Below are 17,902 nucleotides of genomic sequence, written 5' to 3'. Positions count from 1 at the left end.
ATATGTCCCCTTGCACACTGATTCCGCTGACACAGAATCATACACTATTCTACTTTCGTGCTCAGATTGGCCAAGAGACTCTACTGATATTACCGTCCTTGATAAATGGATGGATGAGGTGCAGTTTCACAAAGGATTGCAAGCTATTTCAACAAATGAACGAGAAACGTGAAACTACTAAGTACGCTATTTCCCTCTATGTTCTGTACTCTCTGTTCCCACTGCCCAATGCTGTACCTTTGTTTTGGGAACTTTAACCAAGTAAGGAGAGGAATTCTTCTGATCTGGACCTGCTGTATTTAAATATCTCTCTAGTCAGTGATGGTAACAAAATGCAGGACATACCTTACTTTTGGTCACCCCTAACTTGCCAGTGGTTGTGTACACGTGTACACACAACACAAGAACCCACCTCAGATGAGCACTGGAAAATTCTTTGGCAAATATGCTTGCCACAGAAGCATGGAAGAGAGGCTCCCTTCTGGGGAATCCCATCTATTTCCTGTGTGATATGAGAAGGTGAACTTGCATGGCCCACAGTGATCCCTGCTTATGTCTGGTGGACCTAACTGGGTGGTGCTGGGCTGATGACATCTGTGATAAAACAACTCTAGGGACTGCTTTACTTTTTCTTCTAAGACTCTAAAACAAAACTGATTATTTGGAAAACAAAAAGAAGGAAGAGAGAGGGAGATGAATGTTCAGATAAGTGAATGTTATGACAGATAGGGAAGCTGAACATCTTTAGGAGCCCAGAAAAGGAGAGGCTGTTGAATTTATTTATGGAGGGGGTGTGATCCCTTTTAATCCTACATGGGTCACTTACTATTGGAGTGGCCTCTGGCAAATGCTTTGTCCCCATTTCTGTTTCCTTGTCTATAAAACGACCAGAATATTGCTCCTACATCAGAGGTATGCTTTGAAGAGCAAATAAAATTATGTGTGCTGAAAACACTGAAGTACTAAACAAATGTAGACAACATATTATAACCACAAAGCCCTTTTTTGGTTTTATTGATTTAATATCTCCTTCCTGCCCTGTAGTCTGTTAGTTCTGTGAGAGAAGGACTTTGGTAACCTTGCTACTAGGCATCCCTGTACAGTGACTGACATGCAGCAGATATTCAACAAACATTTGTTGAACAGACAGGAGAGCTCGGGAGAAGAATCACATGAGCTTTAAGTTGGAGCAAGAGTTAATCCTTCTCAGATAAATAAGACCTTAAAAACTCAGCTAGAAGTGAGTTTGAGAAGGGAATTTATTGTTATTCAGTAGATTTGGAAATCAAACCAGTCACTAAGAAGGATTGAGGATGATAAAATTAACTCTTGTGCAGAAAAGGTTTTATCATGACTTGAGTCAATATTTTTGTTACTTAGGTCATACAGTTCTTCGTCATTTTTATTAAATGCAAAGATATTTAACAGGTCACAAATTATTTTTTACATGATTTCCATTGAGAAACATGATCTCTAAAGACAAAGCAGAAGCCACAATGAGACAGTAGGAGGGGTGCAATCACAGTAAAATCATATCCCATAACTGCTGGGTGGGTGAATCACAAAATGGAGAACACTTAACCACAGAAGTCCACCCATTGGAGTGAAGGTTCTGAGCGCCATGTCAGGCTTCCCAACCTGGGGGAGGAGGAATTCCTAGAGAATCAGACTTTGAAGGTTAGCAGGATTTCATTGCAGGTCTTTGACAGGAGACTGGGAGAAACAGAGACTGTACTCGTGGAGGGCACACACAAAGTAGTCTGTGCACTGGGAGCTAGGGGAAGGAGCAGTGACCCCATAGGAGACAGAACCAGACCTATCTGCTAGTGTTGGAGGGTCTCCTGCAGAAGAGAGGGGTGGCTGTGGCACACCGCGGGGACAAGGACACTGGCAGCAGAAGTTCTGGGAAGGACTCCTTGGGGTGAGACCTCACAGAGTCCACCATTAGCCCGACCAAAGAGCCCAGGTAGGCTCCAGTGTTGGGTCACCTCAGGCCAAAGAACCAACAGGGAGGGAACCCAGCCCCACCCATCAGCAGACAAGTGGATTAAAGTTTTACTGAGCTCTGCCCACCAGAGCAACAGCCAGCTCTACCTACCACTAGGCCCTCTGATCAGGAAGCTTGCACAAGCCTCTTAGATAGCCTCATCCACCAGAGGGAAGATAGCAGAAGCAAGAAGAACTACAATCCTGCAGCCTGTGGAACAAAAACCACATTCACAGAAAGATAGACAAGATGAAAAGGCAGAGGGTTATGTAAGAGATGAAGGAACAAGATAAAACCCCAGAAAAACAACTAAATGAAGTGGAGATAGGCAACCTTCCAGAAAAAGAAATCAGAATAATGATAGTGAAGATGATCCAGGACCTCGGAAAAAGAATGGAGGCAAAGATCGAGAAGATGCAAGAAATGTTTAACAAAGATCTAGAAAAATTAAAGAACAAACAGAGATGAACAATACAATAACTGAAATGAAAACTACACTAGAAGGAATCAATAGCAGAATAATGGAGGCAGAAGAACGGATAAGTGACCTGGAAGACAGAATGGTGAAATTCACTGCTGGAGAACAGAATAAAGAAAAAAGAATGAAAAGAAATGAAGACACCCTAAGCGACCTCTGGGACAACATTGAACACAACAACATTCACATTATAGGGGTTACAGAAGGAGAAGAGAGAGAGAAAGGACCCGAGAAAATATTTGAAGAGATTATAGAAGAAAACATCCTTAACAAGGGAAAGGAAATAGCCACCCAAGTCCAGGAAGTGCAGAGAGTCCCATACAGGATAAACCCAAGGAGAAACACGTTGACACACATAGTAATCAAACTGGCAAAAATTAAAGACAAAGAAAAATTATTTAAAGCAGCAAGGGAAAAATGACAAATAATATACAAGGGAACTGCCATAAGGTTAACAGCTGATTTCTCAGCAGAAACTATACAAGCCAGAAGGGAGTGGCATGATATACTTAAAGAGATGAAAGGGAAGAACTTACAACCAAGATTACTCTACCCAGGAAGGATCTCATTCAGATTCGATGGAGAAATCAAAAGCTTTACAGACAAGCAAAAGCTAAGAGAATTCAGCACCACAAAATTAGCTCTACAACAAATGCTAAAGGAACTTCTCTAAGTGAGAAACACAAGAAAAAAAAGGACCTACAAAACCAAGACTAAAACAATTAAGAAAATGGTCATAGGAACACACATATCAATAATTACCTTAAACGTGAATGGATTAAATGTTCCAACCAAAAGACACAGGCTTGCAGAATGGATACAAAAACAGCACCCATATATATGCTGTCTACAAGAGACCCACTTCAGATCTAGGGACACATACAGACTGAAAGTGAGGGGATGGAAAAAGATATTCCATGGAAATGGAAATCAAAAGAAAGCTGGAGTAGCAATAAACATATCATATAAAATAGACTTTAAAATAAAGAATGTTACAAGAGACAAGGAAAGACACTACATAATGATCAATGGATCAATCCAAGAAGAAGATATAACAATTATAAATATATATGCACACAACATAGGAGCACATCAACACATAAGGCAACTGTTAACAGCTATAAAAGAGGAAATCGACAGTAACACAATAATATTGGGGGGACTTTAACACCTCACTTAGACCAATGGACAGATCGTTCAAAATGAAAATAAATAAGGAAACACAAGCTTTAAATAACACAATAGATATTTAATTGATATTTATAGGACATTCCATCCAAAAACAGCAGATTACACTTTCTTCTCAAGTGCGCATGGAAGACTCTCCAGGATAGATCACATCTTGGGCCACAAATAAAGCCTCAGTAAATTTATGAAAATTGAAATCATATCAAGCATCTTTTCTGACCACAATGCTATGAGATTAGAAATGAATTACAGGGAAATAAAAGTAAAAAACACAAACACACGGATGCTAAACAATACATTACTAAATAACCAAGAGATCACAGAAGAAATCAAAGATTAAATTAAAAAAATACATAGAGACAAATTACAATGAAAACATGATGATCCAAAACCTATGGGATGCAGAAAACTCAGTTCTAAGAGGGAAGTTTATAGCTATACAAGCCTACCTCAAGAAACAAGAAAAATCTCAAATAAACAATCTCACCTTACACGTAAAGGAACTACAGAAAGAAGAACAAACAAAACCCAAAGTTAGCAGAAGGAAAGAAATCATAAAGATCTGAGCAGAAATAAATGAAATAGAAACAAAGAAACCAATAGCAAAGATCAATAAAACTAAAAGCTGGTTCTTTGAGAAGATAAAAAATATTTGTAAATCATTAGCTAGACTCATCAAGAAAAGAGGGAGAGGACTGAAATCAATAAAATTAGAAATGAAAAAGGAGAAGTTACAACAGACATTGCAGAAATACAAAGCACCCTAAGAGACTATGGCAAGCAACTCTATGCCAACAAAATGGACAACCTGGAAGAAATGGACAAATTCTTAGAGAGGTATAACTTTCCAAGACTGAAGCAGGAAGAAATAGAAAATATGAACAGACCAATCACAAGTAATGAAATTGAAACTGTGATTAAAAATCTTCCATCAAACAAAAGTCCAGGACCAGATGCCTTCACAGGTGAATTCTATCAGAGATTTAGAGAAGAGCTAACACCCATCCTTCTCAAACTCTTCCAAAAAATTGCAGAGGAAGGAACACTCCCAAACTCATTCTATGAGGCCACCATCACCCTGATACCAAAAACAAAGATACTACAAAAAAAAAAATTACAGATGAATATCATTGATGAATATGGATGCAAAAATCCTCAACAAAATACTACCAAACAGAATCCAACAACACATTAAAAGGATCATATACCATGATCAAGTGGGATTTATCCCAGGGATGCAAGGATTCTTCAATATACACAAATCAATCTATGTGATACACCATATTAACAAATTGAAGAATAAAAACCATATGATCATTTCAATAGATGCAGAAAAAGCTTTTGACAAAATTCAACACCCATTTATGATAAAAACTCTCCAGAAAGTGGGCATAGAGGGAAACTACCTCAACATAATAGAGGCCATATATGACAAAGCCACAGCAAACATCATTCTCAATGGTGAAAAACGGAAAGCATTTCCTCTAAGATCAGGAACAAGACAAGGATGTCCACTCTCACCACTATTATTCAACATAGTTTTGGAAGTCCTAGCCATGACAATCAGAGAAGAAAAAGAAATGAAAGGAATACAAATTGGAAAAGAAGAAGTAAAACAGTCACTGTTTGCAGATGACATGATACTATACATAGAGAATCCTAAAAATGCCACCAGAAAACTACTAGAGCTAATCAATTAATTTGGTAAAATTGCAAAATTAATGCACAGAAATCAATGCACAAAATTAATGCACAGAAATCTCTTGCATTCCTATACACTAATGATGAAAAAGATGAAAGAGAAATTAAGGAAACACTCCCATTTACCATTGCAACAAAAAGAATAAAATACCTAGGAATAAACCTACCTAGGGAGACAAAAGGCCTGTATGCAGAAAACTATGACACTGACGAAAGAAATTAAAGATGATACCAACAGATAGAGAGATATACCATGTTCTTGTATTGGAAGGATCAATACTGTGAAAATGACTATACTACCCAAAGCAATCTATAGATTCAATGCAATCCCTATCAAATTACCAATGGCATTTTTTATGGAACTAGAACAAATCATCTTAAAATTTGTATCGAGACACAAAAGACCCTGAATAGCCAAAGCTGTTTTGAGGGAAATAAACGGAGCTGGAGGAATCAGACTCCCTGACTTCAGACTATGCTACAAAGCTACAGTAATCAAGACAATATGGTACTGGCACACAAACAGAAACATAGATCAATGGAACAAGATAGAAAGCCCAGAGATAAACCCACACACCTATGGTCAACTAATCTATGACAAAGGAGGCAAGGATATACAATGGAGAAAAGACAGTCTCTTCAATAAATGGTGTTGGGAAAACTGGACAGCTACATGTAAAAGAATGAAATGAGAACACTCCCTAACACCATACACAAAAATAAACTCAAAATGGATTAAAGACCTAAATGTAAGACCGGACACTATAAAACTCTTAGAGGAAAACATAGGAAGAACACTCTTTGACATAAATCTTTTTGATTTATGATTTTTGATCATAAATCTTTTTGATCCACCTCCTAGAGTAATGGAAATAAAAACAAAAATAAACAAGTGGTGGGGGCTTCCCTGGTGGCTCAGTGGTTGAGAGTCTGCCTGCTGAGGCAGGGGACACGGGTTCATGCCCCGGTCCAGGAAGATCCCACATGCCGCGGAGCGGCTGGGCCCGTGAGCCATGCCTGCTGAGCCTGTGCATCTGGAGCCTGTGCTCCGCAACAGGAGAGGCCACAACAGTGAGAGGCCCGCGTACTGCAAAAAAAAAAAAAAAAAAAGTGGGACCTAATGAAACTTAAAAGCTTTTGCACAGCAAAGGAAACCATAAACAAGATGAAAAGACAACCCTCATAATGGGAGAAAATATTTGCAAACGAATCAATGGACAAAGGATTAATCTCCAAAATATATAAACAGCTCATGCAGCTCAATATTAAAGAAACAAACAACCCTATCCAAAAATGGGCAGAAAACCTAAACAGACATTTCTGCAAAGAAGACATATAGATGGCCAAAAAGCACATGAAAATCTGCTCAACATCACTAATTATTTGAGAAACGCAAATGAAAACTACAATGAGGTATCACCTCACACCAGTTAGAATGGGCATCATCAGAAAATCTACAAACAACAAATGCTGGAGAGGGTGTGGAGGAAAGGGAACCCTCCTGCACTGTTGGTGGGAATGTAAATTGATACAGCCACTATGGAGAACAGTATGGAGGTTCCTTAAAAATCTAAAAATAGAATTACCATATGATTCAGCAATCCCACTACTGGGCATATATCCAGAGAAAACCATAATTCAAAAAGACACATGCACCCCAATGTTCATTGCAGCACTCTTTACAATAGCCAGGTCATGGAAGCAACCTAAATGCCCATCGACAGCCAAATGGATAAAGAAGATGTGGTACATATATACGATGGACTGTTACTCAGCCATTAAAAGGAACGAAATAGAGTCATTTGTTGAGACGTGGATGGATCTAGAGACTGTCATACAGAGTGAAGTAAGTCAGAAAGAAAAAAACAAATATCGTATATTAACACATGTATGTAGAACCTAGAAAAATGGTACAGATGAACCGGTTTGCAGGGCAGAAGTTGAGACACAGATGTAGAGAACAAACCTATGGACACAAAGGGGGGAAAACCGCAGTGGGGTGGGGTTGGTGGTGTGCTGAATTGGGCGATTGGGATTGACATGTATACACTAATGTGTATAAAATTGATGACTAATAAGAACCTGCAGTATAAAAAAAACAAAACAAAAAACAACTAATACTAATCTTTCTTTGGGTTATTTATATAGAAATATGTTAATATAAATGTTTCAGACATTACATGAAATTTCTAAAAATCTTATATGTTCTGGTATAATGTTATAAGTTATAATTCTAGTTATTACTTTAAAATGTATATCTCAGAAGTAACTAAATTTCCCTGTCAATTGCATTATTATGAACTTTTATCAAATCTTTATCTGTGGTCATTTTTAAGTATTTTGTCATTTACAGACAGTTCTGGGTATACTCTGATGCTTTTGCAAAAATGTTCCTATAAAAGGGTTTCATCTTCAAGGAATTCATGGAAAAATCTCTGACAAGTACAGGTTTCTGGTAACTGACTATACTGCTGAACTGAATGAATAAGCATTTTGAGAACTCTAATGGAAAACTGATGAATTCATAAAAGTGCTAAAAAAAGATCAAGATGAAAAAAAATTAATTACCTGGGACTGAGTGAACTGATGGGAATGATTATAATTTTTGTGACTTTCTGTTTGAATAAAAAAAAAAAAGAAGAAATAAACAACAAATGCTGGAGAGGGTGTGGAGAAAAGGGAACCCTCTTGCACTGTTGGTAGGAATATAAATTGATAAAGCCACTATGAAGAAAAGTATGGAGGTCCCTTAAAAAACTAAAAATAGAATTACCATATGACCCAGCAATCCCACTACAGGGCATATACCCAGAGAAAACCATAATTCAGAAAGACACATGCACCCCAATGTTCATAGCAGCACTACTTATAATAGCCAGGTCATGGAAGCAACCTAAATGCCCAATGACAGACGAATGGATAAAGAAGATATGGTACATATACAATGGAATATTATTCAGCCACAAAAAGGAATGAAATTGGGTCATTTGTAGAGATGTGGATGAATCTAGAGACAATCATACAGAGTGAAGTAAGTCAGAAAGAGAAAAACAAATATTGTATATTAATGCATATATGGGGAACCTAGAAAAATGGTACAGATGAACCAGTTTGCAGGGCAGAAATAGAGACAGAGATATAGAGAACAATTGTATGGACAGCAAGAGGGGAAAGCCGCAGGGGGTGTGGGTGGTGGTGTGATGAATTGGGCGATTGGGATGGACATGTATACACTGATGTGTATAAAATGGATGACTAATAAGAACCTGCTCTATAAAAAAATAAATTAAATAACATTCAAAAAAAAAAGAAACATGCTGTCACACAGCTATCGGTGGCTGGTCAAAGCCTTCCAAGAAAGCAATAGCTTTACTTAACCTTCTCACTGAGAACAACCAACCTTGACCTCTGGGGAATGGTGTCATCGCACAAGTCTGTCCCCAATGTTTCCTGTCTCCCCTTTCCCATCTCCCACCCCCATGCTCTTTTCCTTGTCAAGATTTCCTATTGTTCAGCATTTCTAACCCTTGACACAGTGAAACAGAACGTGATCTGATATTTTTGTTTGTACCCTGACTAAAACTTAATCACAGCAACGTTTAGGGATTTTCCTTTTAAATCTTGTGAGTTACCATGGGATCAACATTTGTTTTATCTCAAAGGACTTTCAAACACTTGATGGAGCTCCTGGGAATGGGGTCTTTCTTGTTCTAGATATTATAAAGAAGATAACTCTGCTTATTGGAGAGTTGAAGAGGCAGAGGTTTGATGTCTTTCCCTCCTCTTTCCCCAGCGCTTCTTTTCTTCTCTTTCCATCTACCCCTCTCCCCACCTTCAGACTTGCTAGTCACCTGAGGCTCTGAGCTTTTGCTGCTCTAAGGCACAAAGAATTGGGCAGTGAGCAAGAATCTAGAACCTTTATGTCTTAATTATATTTTAAATATTTGGGATAATGATAAAAAAATAATTTAAGGATGCCTACTAGTAGGTAGAGATTTGGGTATAATAAAAACATTTCAATATTTAACTGTTAGGACTGTGCACGAACCCTACATGCAGCAAGCACTCTCCTGCCTCCTCGGGGCCTTTGCCTCAACTCTTCCCTTTGCCTGACACTCTTACCCTCAGTACGCACCAGGTTGGTTCCATCGTGTCTCAAGTTTCTATGCAAATATCCCTTTGTCAGTGAGGCTTTCCCTGACCATCCTACTTGAGACAACAAATCCCAGACTTCCTACCTTTCACACCACCACCACCCCCACTCAGCTACAGAGCCCCTCCCCTGCTGTATTCTCCATAGCATTGTACCATCATGGAACACACTGCATGTATTTTACTTGTTTATTTCTTTGTCACCTGTCTCCCCCTACTTTATAGAGGACTCCATGACAGCAGAGCTTGTGTGTGTGTGTGTGTGTGTGTGTGTGTGTGTGTGTGTGTGTGTGTGTGAGAGAGAGAGAGAGAGAGATCTCATGCATCCCAGTGTTCAGAATACTGCCTGACACGGAGCAGGCATTTAATAATAATATGTTGAATGAATACAAACTAGACACTGCTTGTCACTGACATCTAACTGCTATGCCCCACAAAAATGATTTCATATGTATATGCTGAAAGAGCAAAGGCGACCTCCCTCCGCATTAATATAACAGCTGGAGAAAGAAAAATAGGTTAGACACTGAGATTTTGAGAAACAAACAGAAACCAGGGACTACCTGTCTAGCGCCAGAGGGAGACATATGTACTTCATATAAATTTACACTCTGATTTGCTTATACAGCTGAAATATATATTGCCTAATTCAATTTATTATTTCTTTATTATTCTCATTATAATGCTGATGAAGTAATTAAAAATTAATAAATGAGCTCTACCATAATAAAATAAACTGTTTGATCCTATAACAATGTCTTTGCTCTTTTTAATACAAAGTAAGAAACTGGACAAATAAGCCCCAGTCTGCAAAAAGCAGTTAATTGTGAGCAGCGGCTTGAAATTACAACAAACCTTCATGTTCTAGATAATATATTTTAATAAGGTTTAAATATTATAAAATTAACTGACATTCTTTTTGTAATTTAAAAAATAAGTATAATTAAATTCAAAAATAAATAGCTACTAAAAATAGGATAGCAATATTTTTCTAAGATACTGTTAAAACTAGGCTACCTGAAATTTCCAGGTACACTTGCATTTTGGCGGGTAGTAGCTTGGGTAATATGGACTTGAAATTTTCCCTTCAAAGCCAGTGATTTCTTTGACCAACACTGTGTTTTCACATTCTGAAAAAAATATCCAGTAACACACAATGATTTGCAGTTGTGAGATATGGGAAATAGACAGCATAATTTCTTTAACTACAAATGCACATTTTCTTGGTCAATAAGCTTATATATTTTTGAAATTAAACTATTTAAAAAAAAATAGTACCCTATGGATATATAGTTAATATACTGTTCAAAGTCTATACTTGTTTTCAAATCTTTTTTTTTTTTTACATCTTTATTGGAGAATAATTGCTTTACAATGGTGTGTTAGTTTCTGCTTTATAACAAAGTGAATCAGTTATACATATGTTCCCATATCTCTTCCCTCTTGCATCTCCCTCCCTCCCACCCTCCCTATCCCACCCCACTAGGTGGTCACAAAGCACCGAGCTGATCTCCCTGTGCTATGCGGCTGCTTCCCACTAGCTATCTATTTTACGTTTGGTAGTGTATATATGTCCATGCCACTCTCTCACTTTGTCACAGCTTACCCTTCCCCCTCTCCATATCCTCAAGTCCATTCTCTAGTAGGTCTGTGTCTTTATTCCTGTCTTACCCCTAGGTTCTCCATGACATTTTTTCTTAGATTCCATATATATGTGTTTGCATATGGTATTTGTCTTTCTCTTTCTGACTTACTTCACTCTGTATGACAGACTCTAGGTCCATCCACCTCACTACAAATAACTCAATTTCGTTTCTTTTTATGGCTGAGGAATATTCCATTGTATATACATGCCACATCTTCTTTATCCATTCATCCGATGATGGACACTTAGGTTGCTTCCATCTCCTGGCTATTTCAGACCATTTATTTTGGACAGATCTATAGGAGGCTATTCCTTTCTTTAAAAAACATGGTTTAAATATATTTTTTCTTCTAGTTTTATTGAGATATAATTAACATATTAACACTGTATGTATATTTTGACATACAGCACTGTAAATATATATTTTTAAAGCTTCTGAGTTAATTTTGTTCAAATTAGTGTGTACTTGTTGTTCAAGAGATATCCAGTTTTCATAATGTGTTATGCTATTTAAATAAGAAAATCTACATGTCTATTCTTACTGTTATGGTCATCCTTCTGCTAGAATATAAGCAGCCCAAGAGCACTGATTTTCTTTCTATTTTGTTTACTATTTCCCTAACACCTACAGTCATTTCTGGCATACAACAGATGCTCAGTAAATATTTGTTGAGTGGATAGACAAATTTCTGTTATAATTCTATTTTTAACCTTTGGAGTTACAGATAATTTTCAACCTAACACTATCTCAAATATCCAGTTCAATAAATCAATTTTACATTTTGTTTTGTAATAATTTGACAGAGAAAAACCTATCAAAATGAACCACTGCCCTAAAATAGTGATGAACCTGTAGCTCTCACTATCTACTTAAGCCCAATTCTCTTCCCTCCTCACCCCCATCTCCCATTCTGACCCCTTTAGCTTTGTTGATGCTCATAAAGAAGTTACCAAGACATGACCTGTAAGATCTGACCAGTTTCCAAGGCAACAAATATTACAAAAACATTAGAGTCTCAGTGAAGGCTCTTTTCATTTTGTTTTGTTTGACTTCGTCAACCCAAGTCAAAAAGAGAAGAACAAAGAGGAGGTCACTTTTTGCTCACTAGAAAAACCCATTAAAACCTCTGGGTTTTGGGCTTCCCTGGTGGTGCAGTGGTTGAGAGTCCTCCTGCTGATGCAGGGGACACGGGTTCGTGCCCCGGTCCGGGAAGATCCCACATGCCGCGGAGCGGCTGGGCCCGTGAGCCATGGCCGCTGAGCCTGCGCGTCCGGAGCCTGTGCTCCGCAACGGGAGAGGCCACAGCAGTGAGAGGCCCGCGTACCGGAAAAAAAAAAAAATACCTCTGGGTCTTGCATCATGAGCACTTTCTAGGATGGCACTTATGTGCATTACTATAAATGAGAATTCATGAAAGAATGTGCTAGTTACTGAGCTATTGTCCCTCAGCTCCAAACCCACCCCTCTCTACTCTGTTCTGCAAGGCTGGGCTGGACTATACAAACCCCTTCTGTCCTTCACTACCTGATATGCTCTGCCAGTAGGGGGTGCTAAAGGGAGACTAGAAGGCTGGAGAGGGAAGAATAAGACTTCACTCTGTTTCTTATTCCTGGAAGTGTCACCCCAGCAATGCTGCTTCACCCTTGCAGCTACTCTTCCTTCCTGTAACAGAGTTGAATCTGTTAGCAGTTTTTCCAACTTCCGCTTTATTGTGTCTCCCTAAAAGATGCCAGCTCAGCTGTCTGGCACCCTCTCCTCAAAGGTCTGGGTCCCAGGTTCATGAACACCTGCCTCCGAATGTATAGACACCAACACCAGCTGGGCATAGGTCTGAGTTCCATTACACAGACCACCTCCCCCTCCTCCAAGCCCTAAATTGTAATCGTTCCAATTCCTTTCCTTTGTTCCTCTAAATCTACAGTGCCAGTTGCTTCCTACATGTGTTACATCCATGATACCTTACAGTTTTTTTGTGTTTTGTTTTTTTGTTTTTTTGCCTTTTGAGTTACCCAGTTAACACCTCTGTACTGAGTTAACAGTTCTTTACATTAAGTTCTCTGTTAGAATAACTAATACCATCTCCCTCTTTGAACCTGACTTAGGGGCCTGACTAATGTAACTAGTATTACAACACAGCCTTGGGAGAGATAAGACTGGAGTATCTATCATAATAAGTATCTCTCATGACTTTTTTCAACTGGGGAAGCTTACCTTGTTCTGGAATGACCTCGAAATATGCCCGGATTCCTGATAGCCTTGGTATCTGAGGAGACTTAAATATCACCAACATGAGATTATTTGTCGAAACAAATGACATTAATGTTCTTGTGGGTTCACAAATTCTGAAACCAGATAACAAAACAAAAGCACATAAATAATAGGTTATTGAGGATCGGACCTCCATCCACCACTAATTCCACACATTTCTTGGGCCATCCACACAGTTCCTGTGAATCAGACTCTACCAGCCAGGTCTTCATCAATTAGTGGCCAGAAGGGACTACAGATGGAGTGGAGCTGATATAGCTGCAGAAATTTTTGTCCAGTGACTAATGAAGAATTCTCTTGGATGGCTGTCACTGGACACTCCTTGAGAGCAAACAAGGTATACAGGCAGGGTATTTAATAGGTAAAGTCATGGGCTCTTCACCAGGGAAAACTGGGTTCAAAACTCAGCTCTATCACTTAACTGGGCAATGAAGTAACTAGTTCTTCATAAATGCCAGTTTCCCAACTCTGAAATGGTAGTAATAATAACAGTATACTCCTCATAGCATTGTGGTGAGGATTAAATGAGATAATAACTAAATATGTCTGGGAATAGTGAAAAGAAACCAAAAACAGTGATTGAGGGGTAAGCGTCAGTGACAACCTTACTTTTCACTACAAATCTTTAGACACTGTTTGAATTTTTAACATGTTCATTCACCACCAAAATATAAATAAATAATACTTACATAAAATACTATTATATACATACATAAACACCATTTAAAATGATAAGATAATTCATATGCCCTTTAGCACAACGAGTAAAAATAACAAATTCTTAATAAAACCTAACTGACATTACTAGGTTACCAAAATATTAAGCACTCATAAAAAGATGTCTACTAGTGAGTAAGAAATACTAGGATATGTATATGTATACGTGTGTGTAATTATGTACACGTATGAATGAAAGAATGTATGCAAAAATATAACAGACATTTATTCTGGGTAATGGGAATGGAAGATAATTGACATTGTTTTCTCTGATTGACCTCATTTTCACAATAAACATTGTGTTATCTTTATAAGGAAAATAAATTGTTTTACTAATGCTATGCAATTATAATAGAATATTCATTCTCACATTCTATTGAAACAGTAGCCTGCACTGTGATTGCAATGAAAGTAAAATTAAACCAAAAACATGTGAAATATATATCAAAACTATTGACTGAAGTTCCCAATGATTTTGACTGTTGTATGCTACAAGTGAAAAGCAAACACTGCGTCTGACAGGCTCTGGCTAATACAGGGGGCACTAAACAGGGCACGGGTCAATCTTTGACCTCATGAGTATACACAAAAATGGTTTAAAAAAATCCAAAGGCAAGCCAGATACTGCAAAAGAGAGACATTGTAAAAATTCTTTTCACTTGCCAACCAGAGTGCCTGCATAATACCTATACAAGATGGTGCTCCGGATTGGCATGAGGGAGTCGTAAATGGTCAGGGAGTCGGTGACACAGTTGTCGGCTTCGATCTGGACGGACTCTATTGAGAGACGGATCAGGTGGCCCACTATGGCCACCAGCTTGAAGTGGCACATCAGCCTCCCTGAGGTTGCCGAAATCTCCAGAGGGTAGCGGAGAGACAGGTGATCTGCGTAGAAGTACTGAGAGCAGCCTTTGTCTGTGGAGACAGCACTTTATTTTGCTTTGTTTTGTTTTAGGAATGATTTTTCTAGAAATCTTTATAGAAGAGTAAAGAGCAAACGAGCTCACATGGAGAATATCTGCTGTCTTTGCCAGCCTGGAATCTACTCTCCTCTCTTCTGATAACAGCACCTAGATTTTACTTTGAGAAACTACACCTACCTTGTCCATGTGGCTTGGTTGGGGTTAAACTCATCCTAGGTCCAGAAGTGAGCACACGACCCAGACTGACCAATCAGAGCCAAAGCAGCTGTTTCAGGAGTGGGCACGTCAGTCAATTTGAGACAATGGAACTCAGCCCAAGGACTTCTCAAAATATAGATGAGATTTTTTTCCACCATGGTAGCTAAACTGATCAATCATAAGCTTGGATCTGCTGGTGGCCATTTATGCCACCACATTGGAAGAACCCACTTGATGAAGTCTCAGCAGAAGAAAACAAAAATGCAGAGTCCTGACAATATTTTATCTTAGAACCTGGACCCAACCATGCCTGTAGCCAGCATATTCCACGTATGCCCAGTTATATGAGGCAATCACGTTTCTTTTGTGCTTAAGCTAGTTTGAATATACTATATCTGTCACTTGCAACGGAAAGAACACTGACAAACACCATCACGTGAACAGGAAAACTACAGCCAAAAAGGATACTGATTTGGAGGCAGTTGGGGATGGGGAGGTTGGAGGGCAGGGGAGAAACCACAGACATAATTTACCAGATCCTATGGTTGAAGAGTAATCTGACCGAAGCCCAGCTGCATTGAAAAAGCACATAGAAAAAACACTATCAGTCCCAGCATTTCATTTTGTTAGAATTTTGCTTAGTAAAAATATCTTGTCCTTTAAAAGCAATCCAACATATCTGGGATTTGCTTTAAAATAATCCTGTGAGGGTAAAAGGGAGGTTGTTTAGGTATTTAGACCTCAAATAGAACAGCTATGAGTTGATAGTTGTTGAAGCTGAGTAAAGTGTGTAAGAGTTCATTAAACAATTCTCTTTACTTTTGTGCTTGAAATCATCTGCTGTAACAACTTTTAAACATTTTTTGAAGATAAAAAAGCAACTAAACATGGTAATAATTGGTTCTATATCTGAAGTAGTATATGTGGTACAGAATTTTCCACTAGAGATTTTTTTATTGATTCATTACTTATTACAAATACTTATCAACCTACTATATGCCTAACATATATATATAATTTAAATCAAAATAGAAAACTGCATAAATTTTGGGTTAGACAATAATTAAACCACTTTACTGTCGAGATAAATGATGGAATTTGCATTCTGACTGTGTTTTGGGCAGGCCATTTTGGAGCATTGGGGCACACTATAGAACACAGGCGCAGTTCTGTCTGAACAAGGGAAGAAACAAGGAAGGTAAACCTCAGCAAAATTTTCCTTCTCCAGAACCTTATCCCTTGGAGCCTTAGTTTGAAGATGCATGAAGCCAAATTAAATATAGAAAAGGGTACGCTTTAAGAAATTCATTTTCATGTGTATTCTTACCCCAATTCTATTGTCTAATCACTGTATATAACATTTAGCAACTTCTTTTATCAATGTAGCTCCAATGTCTTCAGCTAATCCTGTTCCACTGGGATTGTGGAGAAGAATACAGTCATTCCTCCGTATCCACAGGGGATTGGATCCAAGACACCCAAGGATACCAAAATTCATGAATGCTCAAATCCCTTATGTAAAATGGCATAGTATTTGCATAAAACCTATGCACATCCTCCTGTATACTTTAAATCATCTCTAGATTACTTCTAATACCTAATACAGTGTAAATGCTGTGTAAATAGTTGCCAGCCTGTGGCAAATTCAAGTTTTGCTTTTTGGAACTTTCTAGAATTTTTTTTCCAAATGTTTTCTATCCATGGTTGGCTGAATCCGCGAATGCGAAGTCCGTGGATATAGAGGGAAGACTGTACTTCAAGGCAACATTGACTACGACAACGACAGTATCAAGAGTGCTGCAGGAAGGAGTGCTTGAAGGAGAATTACCCAACAATCACCATTTAGTACCACAGAGTCCATGTCCACAGCCAGACCCTGCAGGCTCCCCACGGAGGTCCGGTTTATGATGCTCGTCTGGATGGAGTCCTTCAAGATGGCAGCCACACAGTCCTCACAGAAGATATGGCCCTTGGCATGTGGCATGACAAACACAAGCCAAAAGTGAACAAGGAGGCCACCTTTGTTGTTACTGCTGTAGTGAAAAGAGAAAGAAGTCCAGGGATACCTCTTAGGCCGTAGACTTTCATAAGGAGCCAGTGACCCAAGTGATAAATTCAAGGTGAGGCCAATGGACACATCTTTCAACTGACACATCTTTCAACATCTTTCAAGTTCATCTTTCAACTAACTTCCTTCTTTAGGAAGCCATTGACTCCTATCATGGGAATTTGGAAAGGAAAGCATCATGGTATGTGTATTCTTGTGCTGTGTTCAAATGTAGAACTGTTAGTATATTTTGCATCTCCATGGAGAATATACTATTTCTATGGATGTCAATCAGTATTCACTGCTATTACAAATAACAACAGTTAGAATGTTTGATACCTCACCATGTCCAGACACAGTGCTAAATCTGCTTTATCCCATTTAATCTTTTGAGGAAGGTCCTGTTACGCTTCCAGTTTTACAGATGAGGAAATTAAGGTCATCTACAACTCAAAATCACACAGCTACTGAGTAGCAAGTCAGGAATCAAGCCTAATTTGGTTTTCAATCTGACCCTGGAGTAGGAGCTCCTACCTGCACAAATATTGTCATATTTTATGAAAAAAACATAAGATAGAGTTCTATAACACATAATTT

At 38.4% G+C, this 17,902-nt stretch overlaps 1 protein-coding gene across 6 annotated transcripts in view; it reads right to left on the bottom strand.

Annotated features, from left to right (window-relative positions):
- The window catches only part of TMPRSS7 (transmembrane serine protease 7), a 56,646-nt gene that overhangs the window by 19,677 nt on the left and 19,067 nt on the right, over positions 1-17,902 (bottom strand). For all 6 annotated transcript variants that reach the window (XR_003432440.1, XM_027104534.1, XM_027104524.1 and 3 more), the window contains 5 exons: positions 17,098-17,291; positions 15,792-15,830; positions 14,824-15,052; positions 13,364-13,494; positions 10,524-10,636 (listed from right to left, as the gene is read on the bottom strand). Coding sequence is in view for 5 of the 6 variants with exons in the window: in XM_027104534.1 (XP_026960335.1) it covers positions 10,524-10,636; positions 13,364-13,494; positions 14,824-15,052; positions 15,792-15,830; positions 17,098-17,291 (706 nt within the window). In the remaining variant the exon portion in view is untranslated. The remainder of the gene's footprint in view (positions 1-10,523; positions 10,637-13,363; positions 13,495-14,823; positions 15,053-15,791; positions 15,831-17,097; positions 17,292-17,902) is intronic.

This window comes from Aethalodelphis obliquidens, unplaced genomic scaffold (genome assembly GCF_003676395.1).
Source record: "Aethalodelphis obliquidens isolate GAN/ISIS:26980383/991018 unplaced genomic scaffold, ASM367639v1 scaffold1, whole genome shotgun sequence".
Classification (NCBI taxonomy): Eukaryota; Metazoa; Chordata; class Mammalia; order Artiodactyla; family Delphinidae; genus Aethalodelphis; species Aethalodelphis obliquidens.
The sequence above is the reverse complement of the archived record's forward strand: the minus strand, read 5'-3'. Positions and strand labels throughout refer to the sequence as shown.